The 20389-nt window shown below is 51.8% G+C and overlaps 1 protein-coding gene across 1 annotated transcript in view; it reads left to right on the plus strand.

The window, feature by feature from the left end:
* Positions 1-20389, plus strand: part of SIGLEC1 (sialic acid binding Ig like lectin 1) — a 120054-nt gene that overhangs the window by 61290 nt on the left and 38375 nt on the right. The window contains exons 2-7 of the mRNA XM_060247434.1: positions 4907-5263; positions 7420-7716; positions 10651-10914; positions 12542-12796; positions 14695-14994; positions 16884-17138. Of these exons, the coding sequence (XP_060103417.1) occupies positions 4907-5263; positions 7420-7716; positions 10651-10914; positions 12542-12796; positions 14695-14994; positions 16884-17138 (1728 nt within the window). The remainder of the gene's footprint in view (positions 1-4906; positions 5264-7419; positions 7717-10650; positions 10915-12541; positions 12797-14694; positions 14995-16883; positions 17139-20389) is intronic.

Below are 20389 nucleotides of genomic sequence, written 5' to 3' on the forward strand. Positions count from 1 at the left end.
TCTGAAGAGGACGGGGGCGGCATGGGGGGCTGTTGCCGGTCGTATGAACCCCCGCTTCAGGTTTTTGTCCAAAAATTTGCGGAGTTCCGCTTTCTCCGCCCAACCCATGGAGTACAGTTTCGCTTTTGGTAGTTGTTGCCCCGGGATCAGTTCGATTGCACAGTCCGTGGGGCGGTGAGGTGGTAACTCATCCGCCTCCTTCTCACTAAAGGCCAGTTTTAAGTCCCGGTATTCTTTGGGGATCGAGGCGACCTCCTCGAGGGTGAGGCAGGCTCGCTCATTCCGGGGAGGCGGATGCGGCCCCCATTCGGGGCGCCAATGGTGGTGTTCGCACCTCCAGTCCGGGAATCGGACGATCTGCTCCTCCCACCTTATGTCTGGCTGGTGGCGGGCGAGCCAACCCGAGCCCATCACCACATCAAACGAGCAAGAGGGGGCAATTACAAAAGTTTCGATCCCCCAATGCTCTTCGGTCCCAACGGGGACCGCCTGCGTTTCTAGCTTACATGGCTCTCCCCTCATGGGCCCCCCGTCCATCTGCTGGAAAAGCATGGGTAGCGGGAGGGGGGACGTGGCTAATCCCAGCGCCTCTACTAGGCGGGGGGTGATTAAGTCCCGGTTGCACCCCGAGTCGATTAGTGCTCGGGCATGCATGAACCGTTTTAGGTTCGGGTTGAGAAGGGTTACGGCCATAAACAATAAACCCCCAGTGGCTCTCACCGTGAGGAGTGCCGGCTGTTGCTGGACCTGCTTCGCGGCACCCATTAAAGCAGGTCGTTGTCGTTTCCCGCCGACTCGGTGTCGTCCGACTCCCCGGTCGATTCTTCCACGGTTTCTGGTTCGGCGGTAAAATCCTCGTCAGTCGCCAAGGTGGTGGCGACGGAGCCCCGTCCGGGCTCTTTCGGCCGATTACTCTTTTTCTTCTTGGGCCCCGATGCGGTTGGCCTGGCTGTCGGCGGGGTGGACCCCGCTTTGGCTGGGCAGTTGGAGGCGAGGTGGTCCGGGTCGCCGCACCGGTAACACTTTCGGGCAGTGGTGGGGGTCGAGGTTGTCGGGGCCCGTCGCCCCTCCGCCTTGGTGGGTGTGGATTTCAACCCCTTCTTCGCCAGTTGCTGTCGGCGAAGCCCCACGTGCTGGATGTTGGTCTCGACCTCTCCGGCTAGCTGAATCCACCCGACCAAGGTGTCGGGTCGCCCGTGGCTGTAGCAGCGGTCGAGGACGTTCGGGTTCAGCCCGTTACAAAAAGCAGTATATTTCATAATCTCGTTCCACCCTCTCACTGCCGCGCAGTAGCCCAGGAACTCCGTGGCATACTCGCGAATGGATCGGTTGCCTTGTTCGATGCGCTGGAGGGCTGCGATGGCTTTCTCCTCGCGGAGCGGGTCGCCGTACTGGCGGAGCATGGCGTGCAGGAACCCCGCTACGGTTGCTAGCTCGGGCTTCCTCGCGGTGAACAGCCCGACGTACCATTTGCGGGCTGGACCTCTCAGTCGGGACGCAATGTGGTACACTCGGCTGGCTTCGGTCGGGTAGTCCGCACCCCAGTGGGTAAAGAACGTGTCGCACTGTATGGTGAAGTACTCCACGTCCTCTGGGCTCCCGTCGAATGTAATTTTCAGCTCCCTCCCCCCCCCTGCGGCCGGGGGTGCCGCGGGTTGGGGCACCGGGGCCGGCAGGGCCGGTAGGGCTGGTGCAGCTGGGGCCGGCGGCGCCGGCGGTGCGGGCACGGGGACCGCCGGGGGCGCCGGAACTGGCGGCGCCGGAGGTGCTGGGACCGGCGGCGCGGGGGCCCCCGGGGCCGGAGGCGCCACTGGTTGTGGGGCCGGTGGGGCTGGAGCGGGCACCACCGGCGGCGCGGGAGCCAGCGGGGCCGGTGGGGCCACGGGCGGTTGCCCCAGCGGCAGCCCTCCCACGGGGATCCCCAGGACCGCCGTCTGCAAGGTGCGGAGCTGGTCGTAGATCGCGCCTAGGTTCTGTTGCATCTCCTCGGCCATCATAACTCGGGAGGCGTGTACGTCGTTGTGAATTTCCCGTACATAGTCGAACAGGTCGTTGCGGAGGCTCCGGACCGGGTCGTCCCCGCCTCGCGGTTCTGGACCTTCGCCCTGGTCGTCGTCTCCGTCTCCGCTTGCCCCGTCGCCCAGCATGCTTCTGTACCGCTGCTCCGCCGCGTCGATCGCCGCCGTGGACTTCCGCGGGCTCCAGGATCGGGGTGCGGCGAACGCGTCCACCGAGAAAGGTGCGGGCACCTTAATCTTGCGCCTCACCCCCGTCACCTTCGGGTCGAGCGGCGGGTCCTCCGTTGGAGTGGTGGGCTCTCCGTTGTCTGGAACCTTTGCAGCCATCGGGCCGGGTTTCCAGTTCAGATAAGCTCCGAAACAATGGGTTCACTGTTATAATGTCAGAACTTAAGAACTCCAGGCAGATCCCATACTTAGTTTCCAAGCTAGGATTTTATTAGAGAGAACTAAGAACTGTTAGATACAAGGTACAAGATAACAGTGATGGCGAGAGCCAGCACTGGCCCAGTTTTATATAGTAAAACAAACAACCCACAAAGCTTTAATTCACACCGTTACAGGCACATCTGTCTTCCCACCAGTGCTATCAGCAAAGACGTTGCCTCCTTACTCTGAAGGCCACACGATTCGGCTTCAAAGGGTGTCAGTGTGAGAAAGTACAGAGATACAACATTATTCAGTCTACATCCCCCAAATACTTTGGATACCATCGGGGCAGGGTTAACTACTACTCAGGCACTTCAGGTTAAGAAAGGTTACAATATGGGGTCGGTCTGGTTCAACGCTCAGGTCCCCTCTACGCATACTTGCCAACCATCAATTATACTGGTTCTACATTAAGCTAGCAATAATAAAGTTACAAGTTCTGACAGTTGCCCAAGCAAACAGTTATCACTTCAAAAAGGAGAAATTTCAATCCCAGCGTTTATCATATTCAAACTTAGTGATATTCCGCCAAAGGCAATAATATTAATCCGACTGACATCCAATAATTTTATTCCACTCAACCTACAGAGCAACAGGCAAAACCAGGCAAAACCAGTCTAATGTCCTGTTTTGCACATCAGCTTTTTATGGCTTCTCTGTTCTCAATAACTTAATGCACTTTCTACCTGTTCCACAGCACTATGCTTCCCACTTAACCTTGCACTTCAAATGATTCAAAGAGATGTGAAATAGGACATTAGCCCGGTTCCGCCTGTCGCTATATAGATTGAGTGGAATAAAATGATTGGATGTCAAATGGATTAATATCTTTGCCTTTGGTGTTGAGTGGAATACAGGTTGGGTGGTGTAATGTACTGGAAACCGAGACGGTTGGAAGGCAACATTCTTTATTGTGAGCACATTACAAGAGAGGGAGCACGCGGGCCAGGCCCCGCTTATATACATTGCCCGGAACTGCCCCCTGTATTGGCCAGGCCAATCCTGGTCCATCCAAACTTCCTGCCCCAGGTCTTGGTGGGCGGGGTGAATGGCGAGCTGCATCCGGCGACCCTGGAGTCGCCTTCTGTCGGGCTCGCCATGCGGTACATTCAAACGTCAATACATAACACGTGAAATAAAATTATTGGATGTCAATTGGATTAATATTATGGAATATCACTAAATTTGAATACGATAAACGCTGATAAATCTTCAGGCATTTTCTAACACAGGGGTGGGTGACCTTTTTTCTGCCAAGGGCCATATGGATATTTATAACATCATTCGCGGGCCATAAAAAAGTATCAACTTTAAAAACAGTGCTCTGCCGAAGGAGAATGATTCAGGCCAACAAAATTAATGCAAATAATTGTTTTTCTGTTTGAAGGCATGTGGGGAGAGCCTAATCTGGAACGCACACACACACATGGCCCGCCTAAGCAAATGCCCTAGGGAACTCAGCAGGAACTCAGTAGCATATTAGACCACATCCCCTAATATTAGCATATTAGGTCACACACTCATTAGCATATTAGGCCACACCTTCTGGGATAATCAAGTGCAAACTGAACGGTGACAGTAACTTTTCCAGGCCCTGCAGCAATTCTGGCCGGCCAGCCAGGCCCCAGGGAGGCTGCCGCACAGTACATCTGGGCCCTGCGATCCCTGCCTGGCCCTGGGGAGGCTGCTGCGCAGCGCAGCTGGGCCCCACAATCCTCGCTGGCCAGCCAGGCCCCAGAGAGGCTGCCACATGGCTCCGTTCGACCCAGCAATCCCCGAGGGCCACACCAAGTGACCTCATATGGCCCTCGGGACGGAGGTTCCCCACCCCTGTTCTAACAGAAAAGGGCAACTAGAATGATTCAAGGTTTGGAACACTTTCCCTATGAAGAAAGGTTAAAACACTTGGGGCTCTTTAGCTTGGAGAAACGTCGACTGTGGGGTGACAGGATAGAGGTTTACAAGATTATGCGTGGGATAGAGAAGGTAGAGAAAGAAGTCCTTTTCTCCCTTTCTCATCACAATACGAGAACTCGTGGAATTGCCGAGCAGTCGGGTTAGAACGGATAAAAGGAAGTCCTTCTTCTCCCAAAGGGTGAGTAACATGTGGAATTCACTGCCACAGGAGGTGGTGGCAGCTGCAAGCATGGCCAACTTCAAGAGGGGATTGGATAAAAATATGGAGCAGAAGTCCACCTGTGGTTCTTAGCCACAACGTATAGATGGTACTCTCTGTCTGGGGCAAGTGATGCTCTGTATTCTTGAGGCTTGGGGGGACCACAGTGGGAGAACTTCTAGTGCCTTGGCCCCACTGATGGACCTCCTGATGGCATCTGGTTGGCATGGTGTTGGACTAGATGGGCCATCTGATCTGACATGGCTTCTCTTATGCTCTTTAACCCAGAGTCAGCATCCCTTGTCTCTATTCTGCCATCATCTTGCGCTTTGTCTTCCTCCAGCCTCGGCTTCATGGCAAGTCAGGTACCCCGCGAGTCTGCGGGGTGTCCAGGGGTCGTGCGTCCTGATCCCCTGCACCTTCGACTACCCCATGGACACCCCGGAGAGCATCACGTCCATCTGGTACAAAGACAACGAAGGGCAACGCATTGTGGCTTTCCACTCCTCCACTCCGGATGCGGTGGATGCTCAATTTCAAGGCCGCACAGAACTGATCGGAGATGCTCTCGGGCAGCGCAACTGCACCCTTCTCCTGAGAAGCACCCAGACAAGGGACAGCGGCAAGTATAACTTCCGGTTTGAAATCGACGCGAAGAACCGCTGGTTGGAGGTGCGAGGAGTGGAGCTGACAGTCGCCGGTAAGCAGCCAGGGGCTCTGCCCTTGAGGAGACCGGCTGTGCCTCTCCCTTCTGACAAGGAGGTCAAGGCAGTGGGTGCGATTTCTCCCCCACCACCCTTTTGGTGTAGCGGTTAAGTGCGCAGACTCTTATCTGGGAGGACCGGGTTTGATTCCCCCCTCCTCCACTTGAAGCTGCTGGAACGGCCTTGGGTTAGCCAGAGCTCTCGCAGGAGTTATCCTTGAAAGGGCAGCTTCTGGGAGAGCTCTCTCAGCCCCACCCACCTCACAGGGTGTCTGTTGTGGGGGAAGAAGGTAAAGGAGATTGTGAGCCACTCTGAGAGTCAGAGTATAGGGTGGGGTATAAATCCAGTATTGTCATCGCCATCATCTTCTTATGAACATAAGAGCATATGAGAAGCCATGTTGGGTCAGGCCAATGACCCATCCAGTCGAACACTCTGTGTCACACAGTGGCCCAAAAACCCAGGTGCCATCTGTAGGTCCACAGTGGGGCCAGAACACCAGAAGACCTCCCACTGTTGCCCCCCCTCAAGCTCCAAGAATACAGAGCATCACTGCCCCAGACAAAAGAACATAAGAGAAGCCCTGTTGGATCAGGCCAATGGCCCATCCAGCCCAACACTCTGTGTCACACAGTGGCCAAAAAATCAGGTGCCATCAGAAGGTCCATCAGTGGGGCCAGGAGACTAGAAGCCCCCCCTCAAGCTCCAAGAATACAGAGCATCATTGCCCCAGACAGAAGAACATAAGAGAAGCCCTGTTGGATCAGGCCAATGGCCCATCCAGCCCAACACTCTGTGTCACACAGTGGCCAAAAAATCAGGTGCCATCAGGAGGTCCATCAGTGGGGCCAGGAGACTAGAAGCCCTCCCACTGTGCCCCCCAAACACCAAGAATACTGAGCATCACTGCCCTAGACAGAGAGTTCCAACAATACACTGTGGCTAAGAGCCACTGATGGACCTCTGCTCCTGATGTTTATCCAGTGGCTCCCCAAGATCTCAGGCTGAGGTCTTTTCCATTACTTACTCCCTGGCCCTTTTAAAAGGCGATGCCGGGGATTGAACCTGGGATCTTCTGTGTGCAAAGCAGCTCTTCCACTGAGCCATGACCCCTCTCCTCTTTCATCAAACTGAATCAGGCCCCAGCTGCTTCACTGGTCTCCCAAGATTTATTGATTTATTTATTTTGGATTTATATCCCACCCTCTCCGCAAAGCTTACGTTCTGAATAAAACTTCGTTGGTCTTCAAGGTGACCCTGGACTCCTACTTTGTTCTAAATTTTACTCAGAATGGAAGCTATCATATGCATGCCTACTACATGAGAGAGAGCTAGTTTGGTGTAGTGGTTAAGTATGCGGACTCTTATCTGGGAGAACCGGGTTTGATTCCCCACTCCTCCACTTGCACCTGCTAGCATGGCCTTGGGTCAGCCATAGCTCTAATAGAGAGCCAGTTTGGCGTAGAGGTTAAGTGTGTGGACTCTTATCTGGGAGAACTGGGTTTGATTCCCCACTCCTCCACTTGCACCTGCTGGAATGGCCTTGGGTCAGCCATAGCTCTGGCAGAGGTTGTCCTTGAAAGGGCAGCTGCTGTGAGAGCCCTCTCCAGCCCCACCCACCTCACAGGATGTCTGTTGTGGGGGAGGAAGGTAAAGGAGATTGTGAGCCGCTCTGAGACTCTATCCTTGAAAGGGAAGCTTCTGTCAGAGCTCTCTCAGCCCTACCCACCTCACAGGGTGTGTGTTGTGGGGGAGGAAGGTAAAGGAGATTGTGAGCCACTCTGAGACTCTTTGGAGTGGAGGGCGGGATATAAATCCAATATCTTCTTCTTCTACATCCGAAAATGGAACGGGGTACAGTGAGCAGAGCTGCATAGAGCTGGCGGGCGGGGGTTAAGAATGCAAAGTGGCACAAAGTTAGAATCCACTGGGGAGACGGTGAAATGAACAAATGGAAAGGACATTTGGTCTGGATAGCATTTGCGTGGGAAACCAACAAAACAGCATCTTGTCAGAATGGGAGAATGATGGTGAGAGGGTCACAAGGCAATAAATGCAGTCTGTTGCTTGCAAATCTGAGTTAAACTGAGATAGTTAAACTGGATGGGTGTATACCAGGTGATTCCTCCATTGCTTTCCTCCTTTTCCTCAGACACTCCGGACAGTCCCACTATCGCTTCCCCGGACGATCTGTATGAGGCCAAGCCGGTGACTTTCAACTGCTCCAGTCCCTACGTCTGTCCCTACGACAGCATCTCCCTGCGGTGGACCGGACACAACGCAGAGACCTCCCATGTTTCCGAGATGGTCCAGCTGGACACAGGAGGTGTGCTGCAGAAGAAAACCCTCAGCAGTTTCTTATCCTGGCAGGATCACCACCGGAAGCTGAGCTGCGAGGTGGCTGCAGGTGCCCTGGCCAAAGCAAAGGAAGTCACGCTCCAAGTGAAACGTGAGTGGATCTGCTGCTGGGACAGGACAGGGGGGCTGCAGGGGACTCCTTACCTTTGGCATCTCTCCTGCACCTCTCTTCTCTTTCCTGAGATTGGGTTGCATGCTTGCCCCGGGCACATTTTGACATGGAGAACATAAGAGAAGCCATGTTGGATTAGGCCAATGGCCCATCCAGTCCAACACTCTGTGTCACACAGTGGCAAAAAAAACTCCCCCTCAAGTGCCATCAGAAGGTTCACAAGTGGGACTAGAAGCCCTTCCACTTTGCACCCCCCCCTCAAGCACCAAGAATACAGAGCATCACTGCCCCAGACAGTTCCAATAACATACTGTGGCTAATAGCTGCTGATGGACCTCAACTCCATAAAAACACAAGAGAAGCCATGTTGGATTAGGCCAATGGCCCATCCAGTCCAACACTCTGTGTCACACAGTGGCCAAAAAACTCCCCCCCTCAAGTGCCATCAGAAGGTTCACAAGTGGGTCTAGAAGCTCTTCCACTCCCCCCCCCCCGCAAGCACCAAGAATACAGAGCATCACTGCCCCAGATAGTTCCAATAATATACTGTGGCTAATAGCCACTGATGGACCTCTGCTCCATATTTTTATCCAATCCCCTCTTGAAGCTGGCTATGCTTTTATCCGCCACCACCTCCTGTGGCAGTGAATTCCACATGTTAATCACCCTTTGGGTGAAGAAGGACTTCCTTTTATCCGTTCTAACCCGACTGCTCAGCAATGTCATTGAATGCCCACGAGTTCTTGTATTGTGAGAAGGGAGAAAAGTACTTCTTTCTCTACCTTCTCCATCCCATGCATAATCTTGTCAACCTCTATCATGTCACCCCGCAATCGACGTTTCTCCAAGCTGAAGAGCCCCAAGTGTTTCAACCTTTCTTCATAGGGAAAGTGTTCCAAACAAAATAAAGAGGTCCCATTTATAGGAACACACACAAAGCTGCCCTATACTGAACCAGACCCTTGCGCCATCAAACACAGTATAAGGTTGCCAAGTCCAATTCACGAAATATCTGGGGACTTTGGGGGTGGAGCCAGGAGACTTAGGGGGTGGAGTCAAGATCAAGGGTGTGACAAACATAATTGAACTCCAAAGGGAGTTCTGGCCATCACATTTAAAGGAACCACACACCTTTTAAATACCTTCCCTTCATTGGAAATAACGCAGGATAGGGGCACCTTCCTTTGGGGCTCATAGAATTGGACCCCCTGCTCCAGTCTTTTTGAAACTTGGGTGGTGTTTTGAGGAGAGGCACTGGATGCTACGCTGCAAATTTGGTGCCTCTACCTCAAAAAACAGGTAGAGCCCCAGATACCTGTGGATCAATTCTCCGTTATACCCTATGCCGTATGGGAATCGGTCTCTTTAGGGAATAATGGAGTGCCCAGCAGACATTTCCCTCCTTCCCTTTGCTTTCTGATGACCCTGAAGTGGGGGGAGGGTCTCCAAACTGAGGGATCGCCTGCCTCCACCGGGGAATTAAAAAGCAACCAAAAAGAGTTGAAAGTTGAAACGCTTGGGGCTCTTTAGCTTGGAGAAACGTCGACTGCGGGGTGACATGATAGAGGTTTACAAGATAATGCATGGGATGGAGAAAGTAGAGAAAGAAGTCCTTTTCTTCCTTGCTCACAATACAAGAACTCGTGGGCATTCGATGAAATTGCTGAGCAGACAGGATAAAACGGATAAAAAGAAGTACTTCTTCACCCAAAGGGTGAGTAACATGTGGAATTCACTGCCACAGGAGTTGGTGACGGCCACAAGCATGGCCACCTTCAAGAGGGGGTTAGATTTAAATATGGAGCACAGGTCCATCAGTGGCTATTAGCCACAGTGTGTGTGTGTGTGTGTGTGTGTGTGTAATTTTTTTGGGCCACTGTGTGACACAGAGTCTTGGACATGGAGCCCTGTCGGATCAAGCCAGTGGCCCATCCAGTCCAACACTCTGTGTCACATAAGAACGTAAGAGAAGCCCTGTTGGATAAGGCCAATGGCCCCTCCAGTCCAACACTCTGCGTCACATAAGAACGTAAGAGAAGCCCTGTTGGATAAGGCCAATGGCCCCTCCAGTCCAACACTCTGCGTCACATAAGAGAAGCCCTGTTGGATAAGGCCAATGGCCCCTCCAGTCCAACACTCTGCGTCACATAAGAACGTAAAAGAAGCCCTGTTGGATAAGGCCAGTGGCCCATCCAGTCCAAAACTCTGTGTCATATAAGAACATAAGAGAAGCCCTGTTGGATCAGGCCAATGGCCCCTCCAGTCCAACACTCTGCGTCACATAAGAACGTAAAAGAAGCCCTGTTGGATAAGGCCAGTGGCCCATCCAGTCCAAAACTCTGTGTCATATAAGAACATAAGAGAAGCCATGTTGGATCAGGCCAGTGGCCCCTCCAGTCCAGTACTCTGTGTCACACAGTGGGCAAAAAAAGAAAAACAAAAACCAAACACACAAAACCAGGTGCCATCAGGAGGTCCACCAGTGAGGCCAGGACACTAGAAACCCTCCCACTGTTGCCCCCTCCCCAAGCACCCAGAATACAGAGCATCCCTGCCCCAGACAGAGAGTTCCATCTATATCCTGTGGCTAATAGCCACTGATGGACCTCTGCTCCATATTTTTATCCAATCCCCTCTTGAAGCTGGCTATGCTTGTAGCTGCCACCACCTCCTGTGGCAGTGAATTCCACATGTTAATCACCCCTTGGGTGAAGAAGGACTTCCTTGTATCCGTTCTAACCCGACTGCTCAGCAGTAGGAATGAAATATTGATGCAGTAATATTGGTCATAAATACTTATTAAACTTGTACATCATAATGGTTGTTAGTTATTAATTCACAGTGTTTCTTCTGTTATATTTGTGAGTATGGATGCCGCTGTCCAACAACTCTTGTTTGCTGGTGTCCCCCTAGATTCTCCCAAAGGTGTCAAAGTCTCCATAAGCCCATCTGCAAAAAACATCCGCGTGGGGGATGCTACAACTCTCGCCTGCAACGTGGTGAGCAGCTACCCAGAAGTCACAGCTTACAGGTGGTTCAAAGATGGAGTGGCCTGTGGAGAGGGGCAGGTGAAGACCATCCAGAGCGTCACCCGGGAAGACTATGGCCAGTACCACTGTGAAGCTGAGAATCCTGTTGGGTCCACAGTGGCTGAAACGGCAACCGTCTATGTTTTCAGTGAGTATCAAGAGCTAGAGGAGGGGTGACCAAACTGTGACATGGGAGCCGCATGTGGCTCTTTCACACATCTTGTGTGGCTCTTGAAGCCCCCACTGCCCTGTCAGCCAGCTTGGAGAAGGCATTTCTCTCTGTAAATCACTTCTCCAAGCCAAGCCAGCCAGCGGCTTGGAGAATGCACTTAAAGTTAAAGTTGCTTTCTTTCCACCTCTTCCTCCGTTTCAACCTAACCTCCTTCCTTCCTTCCTTCCTTCCTTCCTTCCTTCCTTCCTTCCTTCCTTCCTTCCTTCCTTCCTCCTACCCTTTCTTCCTTCTTTTCTTCCTTCCCCCTTCCTTCCTTCCTTCCTTCCTTCCTTCCTTCCTTCCTTCCTTCCTTCCTTCCTTCCTTCCTTCCTTCCTTCCTTCCTTCCTTCCTTCCTTCCTTCCTCTCCCACTGTGGCCCCTCTAAGCACAAAGAATACAGAGCATCACTGCCTCAGGCATAAAAACATAAGAGAAGCCATGTTGGATCAGGCCAGTGGCCCATCCAGTCCAACACTCTGTGTCACATAAGAACATAAGAGAAGCCCTGTTGGATCAGGCCAGTAGCCCATCCAGTCCAACACTCTGTATCACATAAGAGAAGCCCTGCTGAATCAGGCCAGTGGCCCATCCAGTCCAACACTCTGTGTCACATAAGAGAAGCCCTGTTGGATCAGGCCAGTGGCCCATCCAGTCCAACACTCTGTTTCACATAAGAGAAGCCATGTTGGATCAGGCCAATGGCTCATCCAGTCCAACACTGTGTCACATAAGAACATAAGAGAAGCCCTGTTGGATCAGGCCAGTGGCCCATCCAGTCCAACACTCTGTTTCACATAAGAGAAGCCATGTTGGATCAGGCCAATGGCTCATCCAGTCCAACACTCTGTGTCACATAAGAACAAAAGAGAAGCCCTGTTGGATCAGGCCAGTGGTCCATCCAGTCCAACACTCTGTGTCACATAAGAACATAAAAGAAGCCCTGCTGGATCAGGCCAGTGGCCCCTCCAGTCCAACACTCTGTGTCACATAAGAACATAAGAGAAGCCCTGTTGGATCAGGCCAATGGCCCATCCAGTCCAACACTCTGTGTCACATAAGAACATAAGAGAAGCCCTGCTGGATCAGGCCAGTGGTCCATCCAGTCCAACACTGTGTCACACAGTGGCCAAAACCCCCAAGTGCCATCAGGAGGTCCACCAGTGAGGCTAGAAGCCCTCCCACTGTGCTCCCCAAGCACCAAGAATACAGGGAGGGAGGGAGAGAGGGAGGGAGGGAGGGAGGGAGGGAGGGAGGGAGGGAGGGAGGGAGGGGGCTTGGCTTGGCTTGGAGAAGGGTTTAAAGAGAGAAATGTCTTCTCCAAGCCAGTCAACAGTGGCAGGGGCCTCCCAGAGCCTCACAGTATGTGTGAATGAGTCGCATGTGGCTCCCAAGTCACAATTGGAGGAGGAGGAGGAGGAGCCGTGGCTCAGTGGCTAAGCATCTGCTCGCCATGCAGCCATCCTCCAGACCTTGGAGAGCCACATCTTTCACGCCCATAGAAGCTGAGACAAGCCACAGCTGAACCTCCCTTTTCCTCGCCTCTCCTTCTCCCCTCCCTCTGCAGCTGCCCTGCTGACCGTCAGCCCTTCTTCCGATGTCCAGGAAGGTGGGACCGTGACGTTGACCTGTGATGTCCCTGGGGAAGACAAGCAAGAGATCCACTACAGCTGGTTCAAGAACAACATCTGGATGAAGGAAGGCACCGCCCGGACCCTGATCTTTCACGAGGTGGCTGCTGGGGACACAGGATATTACACGTGCAAAGTGCAGAACGACAAGGGGAGCGAGAAGTCCCAAGTCGTTGGGCTGAACGTCGTCTGTGAGTTTTCAGAGCTTCTTGTTTGTGCTTTGTGCCCAGAAGGCATGTGCGGGGCTGCTTCCAGCAGGGTGTGCGGAGATTATGCTCTGCTCAAGGGTTAGGATGGAAGCACTAGAAACGGGACTCTTGTGCCCTGCAGGGCCCGGGCATACAGACTGCCTAGTTACGGCTTTAGGCAAACCGGAAACTGCAGTGTCCCGCTTAGTAACACCTGAAATTAAACACTGCGTACTTAAATATTGCAACAATTGCTCACAAATATTTCTTATATATTATTTGCACGTTGTCACTCATATCCCACAAACCAACATTCATTCTAATGTCCATGAATACAGCACAGCTCAAAATATAAATCCAATTCCAAACTGCTGAGAGATGCCAAAGTCCACTGTACAAATCCTTTCGTCGATAGGCGTGGACAGTATCAACAGATGTGCCATTTCTTGCTAGGGTAGCTGCCCAAAATCCAACAGGTGCGGCGTCACGGGTCCTAGGTTCAATAATAATAATAATAATAAGAAGATATTGGATTTATATCCCGCCCTCCACTCCGAAGAGTCTCAGAGCGGCTCAGAATCTCCTTTCCCTTCCTCCCCCACATCAGACACCCTGTGAGGTGGGTGGGGCTGGAGAGGGCTCTCCCAACAGCTGCCCTTTCAAGGACAACTCCTACCAGAGCTATGGCTGACCCAAGGCCATGCTAGCAGGTGCAAGTGGAGGAGTGGGGAATCAAACCCGGCTCTCCCAGATAAGAGTCTGCACACTTAACCACTACACCAAACTGGCTCTAAGCAGCCAGCAGAAGGGTGAATGAAACACGGATTGAACCTAGGACCCGTGTCGCCGCACCTGTTGGATTTTGGGCAGCTACCCTAGCAAGAAATAGCATATCTATTGATACTGTCCACGCCTATCGGCAAAAATATTTGTACAGTGGACTTCAGTATCTCTCAGCAATTGGAATTTGAATTGTATTTTGAGCTGTGCTGTATTCATGGACATTAGAATGAATTTTGGTTTGTGAGATATGAGTGACAACATATAAATAATATATAATAAATATTTGTGAGCAATTATTGCAATAGTTATGGCTTTAAGCGGGGGTGAATATGAATATATGAAGCTGCCTTCTACTGAATCAGACCCTCTTGGGTCCATCAAAGTCAGTCTTGTCTACTCAGACTGGCAGCGGCTCTCCAGGGACTCAAGCGGAGGTTTTCCACGCCTACCTGCCTGGACCCTTTTTAGTTGGAGATGCTGGGGACTGAACCTGGGACCTTCTGCTTACCAAGTAGATGCTCTATCACTGAGCCACAGCCCCATTCATGGCTCTCCAGGGTCTCAAGCTGAGGTTTTTCATGCCTACTTTGCCTGGACCCTTTTAAGTTGGAGATGCCGGGGATTGAACCTGGGACCTTCTGCTTACCAAGCAGATGCTCTGCCACTGAGCCACAGCCCCATTCATGGCTCTCCAGGGTCTCAAGCAGAGGTTTTCCACGCCTACTTGCCTGGACCCTTTTTAGTTGGAGATGACGAGGATTGAACCTGGGACCTTCTGCTTCCATATGAACATATGAAGGTGCCTTCTACTGAATGAGACCCTGGGTCCATCAAAGTCAGTACTGTCTTCTCAGACTGGCAGTGTTTCTCCAGGGTCTCAAGCTGTGGTTTTCCACGCCTATTTGCCTGGACCCTTTTTAGTTGGAGATACTAGGGATTGAATCTGGGACCTTCAGTTTGCCAAGCAGATGCTCTACCACTGAGCCACTGTCCCTGCCCAATCTTTTTGAGCCTTTAGGCACCTTTAGAATTCTGACCTGGGATGGTCAACGCAACCCACAAGGCAGCTTCATATATATGACCTCTCAGGGCACCATTCTTATCTTTGCCTACTGCAGATCCCCCAAGACCACCCACCCTCGCCTTGTTCCAAGAGACCCAGGAAGGGAAACTGGCCATTGTGCTCTGCACCGTCGACAGCAACCCCCAGTCTACCTTGAGCCTTTTCCGGGGCCAGCAGCTCATTGCAACCACCAATTCGCACTCAGCCCCCAGACAGCGGATCGGCATCACCACCACCCGCAACTCCCTGAAGCTGGAGATCCAGAAGGTGGTCCCAGAAGATGCAGGCGAATATCAGTGTGCAGCGACCAACAAGTATGGAAACGCCACCACAACAAGATTCTTCGGTGCCCAGAGTAAGTCCGATCTTTGCAGTACAAGACAGGGCCTTGAAACTAGTGGGGCATTTCTAAATAAGAGTTTGATCTGAGTCCAGAAGCACCTGAGAGGCCAACAATATTTTTGTGATATGAGCTCCCAACGCTATAAGCATAGACAGCTTCAAGAAGCGCTTGGAGAAACATAAGGAGGAGAGGTCCTTCAGTGGCAATTAGCCACAAGCTATAGAGGGAACACTTTGTCTGGGGCAATGATTCTCTAGATTCTTGGTGACTGAGGGGGCAAGAGTGGGAGGGCTTCTAGAGTTATGGCTGCACTGGTTGACCTCCTGATGGCCCCTGGGTTTTGGCCACTGGGTGACACAGAGTGTTGGATTAGATGGGCCATTGGCTTGATCCAACAGGGCTTCTCTTATGTTCTTATGTCTGGGGCAGTGATGTTGTGTATTCTTGGTGCTTGGGTGGGGACAAAGTGGAAGGGCTTCTAGCCCCACTTGTGAACCTCCTGATGGCACTTGGGTGGGGGGTTTTTTGGCCACTGTGTGACACAGAGTGTTGGACTGGATGGGCCATTGACCTGATCCAACATGGCTTCTCTTACATTTTTATGTGTGGGGCAGTGATGCTCTCTATTCTTGGTGCTTGGGTGGGGGCACAGGGGAAGGGCTTCTAGACACACTGGTGGACCTCCTGATGGCACCTGGGTTGTTTGGCCACTGTGTGACTCAGAGTGTTGGACTGGATGGACCATGATCCAACATGGCTTCTCTCTTAGGTTAATAAAATCCCTTAAAATCTCTCAGAAGCTCATAGCCTCAAAGTCTTGTTGGTCTTCAAAGTGCTAGGGGACTCGATCCTAGCTCTTCTAAGGCAAGATTATTGGTCCTCTGTGTTGAATGACGCCAGTTTTTGGCCTCGGAAGTTGAGTTTGTGTCTGATATACAGCAATGATTCTGCATTGAGAAAGTCTGACTCCAAAACAAAAATGCTACTGGGATCTTGTTTGGATTTGTGGAGTATCATCCTTGGTATCTTCAACATGGACTGCTACTAATTGGATGCTTTTGGACACTTTGTGGATCAAGTCTTTTGACTTAATGGGAATACCTTATATATGGTATGGAATTCTGATAGGCAAGGCTTTTTGTGAACAGGAACACACAGGAACGCAGTTCCGGCTGGCATGGCACCAAGGGGGTGTGGCCTAATATGCAAATGAGTTCCTGCTTGGTCTTTTTCTTTAAAAAGCCCTTCGTGAAATAATTATGCCAGGGGGTGTGGCCTAATATTCAAATGAGTTCCTGCTGGGCCTTTTCTATAAAAAGGCCCTGCTAATAGGAAATGAATGTGGTTTGGAGGATGTTAATAGTACAATATATTTGGCAAGTTGGTGTGATATGATTTGAGTCTACACAGTATTTTGTCCTGAGTTGGCCACTGTACATGACACAGTGCAGGACTAGATGGACTTTTCTCCCTTTCTCACAATACAAAAACTCGTGGGCATTCGATGAAATTGCTGAGCAGACAGGTTAAAACGGATAAAAGGAAGTACTTCTTCACCCAAAGGGTGATTAACATGTGGAATTCACTGCCACAGGAGTTGGTGGCGGCCACAAGTATAGCCACCTTCAAGAGGGGTTTAGATAAAAATATGGAACACAAGGTCCATCAGTGGCTATTAGCCACAGTGTGTGTGTATATATAAAATTTTTTGCCACTGTGTGACACAGAGTGTTGGACTGGATGGGCCACTGGCCTGATCCAACATGGCTTCTCTTATGTTCTTATGGACTATTGGTCTAATCCAGCAGGGCTCTTCCGATCTTCTTATGAGTGCTTTGGTGAACAGCATTAAGTAGCCAAATGAGTCTTCAGTGTTCTTTGTGTTGCGGTTGCATTCCCAGCTGCTAGGGTGGTGGTCAGTCCTTCTGAAGAGGTCCCTGAAGGGGAGAGAGTCACCCTGACTTGCCTGGCTACCTTGGAACCAGAAGAAGAGACCGTTTACACCTGGTACAAGAATGCCAAGTGGCTGCAAGAGGGAAGGGAAAACTCGCTCATTTTCCCAGCCACGATCAGCACAGATGCCGGGACATTTTACTGCGTGGCTAAGAATAAGAAGAGCACCAACACATCACCAGCCGTCACTCTCCATGTGTTGTGTAAGTATTCCTTGTGGACCTGGAGCTTGAAGAACAGGGTGTTCTTATAGCCAGCTTCAAGAGGGGATTGGATAGACATATGGAGCAGAGGTCCATCAGTGGCTGTTAGATGGAACTCTCTGTCTGAGGAAGTGATGCTCTGCATTCTTGGTGCTTGGGGGGGCCACAGTGGGGGGCTTCTAGCATCCTGGTCCAACTGATGGACCTCCTGCTGGCACCTGGTTTTTTTTGCCACTGTGTGACACAGTGTTGGACTGGATGGGCCATTGGCCTGATCCAACATGGCTTTTCTTATGTTCTTATGTCTGAGGCAGTGATGCTCTGTATTCTTGGTCCTTGGGGGGCCATAGTGGGAGGGCTTCTGGTGTCCTGGCTCGATGGACCTCCTGATAGCCCCTGATTTTTTGGCCACTGTGTGACACAGAATGTTGGACTGAATGGGCCACTGGCCTGATCCAACATGGCTTCTCTTATGTTCTTATGTCTGGGGCAGTGATGCTCTGTATTCTTGATGCTTGGGGGGCCACAGTGGGGGGGCTTCTAGTGTCCTGGTCCAACTGATGGACCTCCTGATGGCACCTGGTTTTTTTGGCCACTGTGTGACACAGAGTGTGGGACTGGATGGGCCATTGGTCTGATCCAAAATGGCTTCTCCTATGTTCTTATGTCTGAGGCAGTGATGCTCTGTATTCTTGGTGTTTAGGGGGCCACAGTGGGGGGGCTTCTAGTGTCCTGGTCCAACTGATGGACCTCCTGATGTCACCTGGTTTTTTTGGCCACTGTGTGACACAGACTGTGGGACTGGATGGGCCATTGGTCTGATCCAAAATGGATTCTCCTATGTTCTTATGTCTGAGGCAATGATGCTCTGTATTTTTGGTGTTTAGGGGGCCACAGTGGGGGGTCTTCTAGTGTCCTGGTCCAACTGATGGACCTCCTGATGGCACCTGGTTTTTTTGGCCACTGTGTGACACAGAGTGTGGGACTGGATGGGCCATTGGCTTGATCCAACATGGCTTTTCTTATGTTCTTATGTCTGAGGCAGTGATGCTCTGTATTCTTGGTGCTTGGGGGGCCATAGTGGGAGGGCTTCTGGTGTCCTGGCTTGATGGGCCTCCTGATGGCCCCTGATTTTTCGGCCACTGTGTGACACAGAATGTTGGACTGAATGGGCCACTGGCCTGATCCAACGTGGCTTCTCTTATGTTCTTATGTGGCACAGAGTGTTGGACTGAATGGGCCACTGGCCTGATCCAACATGGCTACTCTTATGTTCTGTAGTGCCAGTGGGGTCCAGAAGATTAGAGCACTGTAGATGAGTCTAGCATGTGAACCTGTGACACTGTGTTCTACTGAATCTGACCTTTGGTCCATCCAAATTAGTCTAATCTATTCAGACTGGCAGAGGCTCTCCAGGGTCCCAGGTGCAGGTCTTTCACCTCACCTCCAGGTGAGGCCTGGAGTTGACTCAGATTTACAACTGATTGCCAGACTGCACCAATTAGTTCCCCTGGAGCAAATGGCTGCTTTGGTGGGCGGACAAGATGCCATTCTACCCTGCTGAGGTTCTCCCTCCCGAACCCCAGGGAATTTTTGGTAGCAGGAACTCCTTTGCATATTAGGCCACACACCCCTGATGTATCCAGTTCTCCAAGAGCTGACAGTAGGACCTGTACAAAGAGCCCCGGAAGCTCCAGAAGGATTGGCTACATAGGAGAGGTGTGGCCTAATATGCAAAGGAGTTCCTGCTACAAAAAAAGCCCTGCCCAACCCCAAGCTCACTCCGGACTCCATCCCCCAAATCTCCGGGAATCTCCCAACTTGCAAATGGCATCCCCACCTTTGGTCTTTGCATTTTAATGTTATGGGATCCGGGGTGTAGCAGAATAGGAGTGAGGAAGGCAGGACCAATGTCAGCCTACTCTCTCCTGGGACGGCTGCCGGGGGAGGCCCAAGGTATCTGGTGAGGCCCATTGCTGCTGGCACCCCCTTCCCACCCCCTGGCTAACTCTACTGCACCCCCTCCCTTGTGCCCTGTGGCACATCCTGCCAGGACTCACTGGGGAGAGGGCTGCAAGCATCTGTGAGCATGGGCAGCAGGGGTGGGGAGAGGCTTGTGAGCCAATGAAGGAATAGGGTTGCCAATCCCCAGGCGGGGGCAGGAGATCCCCAAGTTTGGAGGATCCCCCTACTTCAGGGTCATCAGAAAGCAGGGGTGGGGGAAATGTCTGCTGGGCGCTCCCATTATTCCCTATGAAGACCATTAGGGTTTGTAGAATCTTTCGGGCTCAAGTGCCGTGTTCTACTGGAGAAAGTTTTTCTTTCCTGTGAAGACCGATTACCATTAGGTATAATAGAGAATTGATCTGTGGATATCTGGGGCTCTGGAGGGCTGTGTTTTGAGGTAGGGACACCAAATTTTCAGCATTGAATCCGGTGCCTCTCCCTAAAATACCCTCCAAGTTTCAAAAGGATTGGGCCAGGGGGTCCAATTCTATGAGCCCCCAAAAAGGTGCCCCTATCCTTCATTATTCTCAATGGAGGGATGGCATTTAAGAGGTGTGTGGTCACTTTAAATGTGATGGCCAGAACTCCCTTTGGAGTTGAAATATGCTTGTCACAACCCTTGCTCCTGGCTCCACCCCCAGTGTCTCCAGGCTCCATCCCCAAAGTCCCCAGATATTTCTTGAATTGGATTAGGCAAAACTATCAAGGAAGGACATGCAAGCAGGGGGGTGGCAGGAAGAAGGGTCTGGGGTGGGCAGAGGAGGGGAGGTGGGCCCTGGGAACTCACTGCTCAGGGTCTCCAAAATGCAGAACCAGCCTTAGAGGAAGGTCCAACCTCACCTCCTCTGTATTCTACCTGGGTTTTTGGGTCACTGCGTGACACAGGATGTTGGACTGGATGGGCCATTGGCCTGATCCAACATGGCTTCTCTTATGTTCTTATGTCTGGGGCAGCAATGCTCTGTATTCTTAGTGCTTGGGGGGGAGGCAACAGTGGGAGGCTTTCTAGTGTCCTGGCCCCACTGGTGGACCTCCTGATGGCACATGGTGGGTTTTTTTGGCCACTGCGTGACACAGAGTGTTGGACTGGATGGGCCACTGGCCTGATCCAACAGGGCTTCTCTTATGTTCTTATGTCTGGGGCAGTGATGCTCTGTATTCTTGGTGCTTGAGGACAGCACAGTGGGAGGGCTTCTGGTGTCCTGGCTCCACTGATGGACCTCCTGATGGCACCTGGTGTTTTT

Source organism: Heteronotia binoei, chromosome 9 (assembly GCF_032191835.1).
Source record: "Heteronotia binoei isolate CCM8104 ecotype False Entrance Well chromosome 9, APGP_CSIRO_Hbin_v1, whole genome shotgun sequence".
Taxonomy (NCBI): domain Eukaryota; kingdom Metazoa; phylum Chordata; class Lepidosauria; order Squamata; family Gekkonidae; genus Heteronotia; species Heteronotia binoei.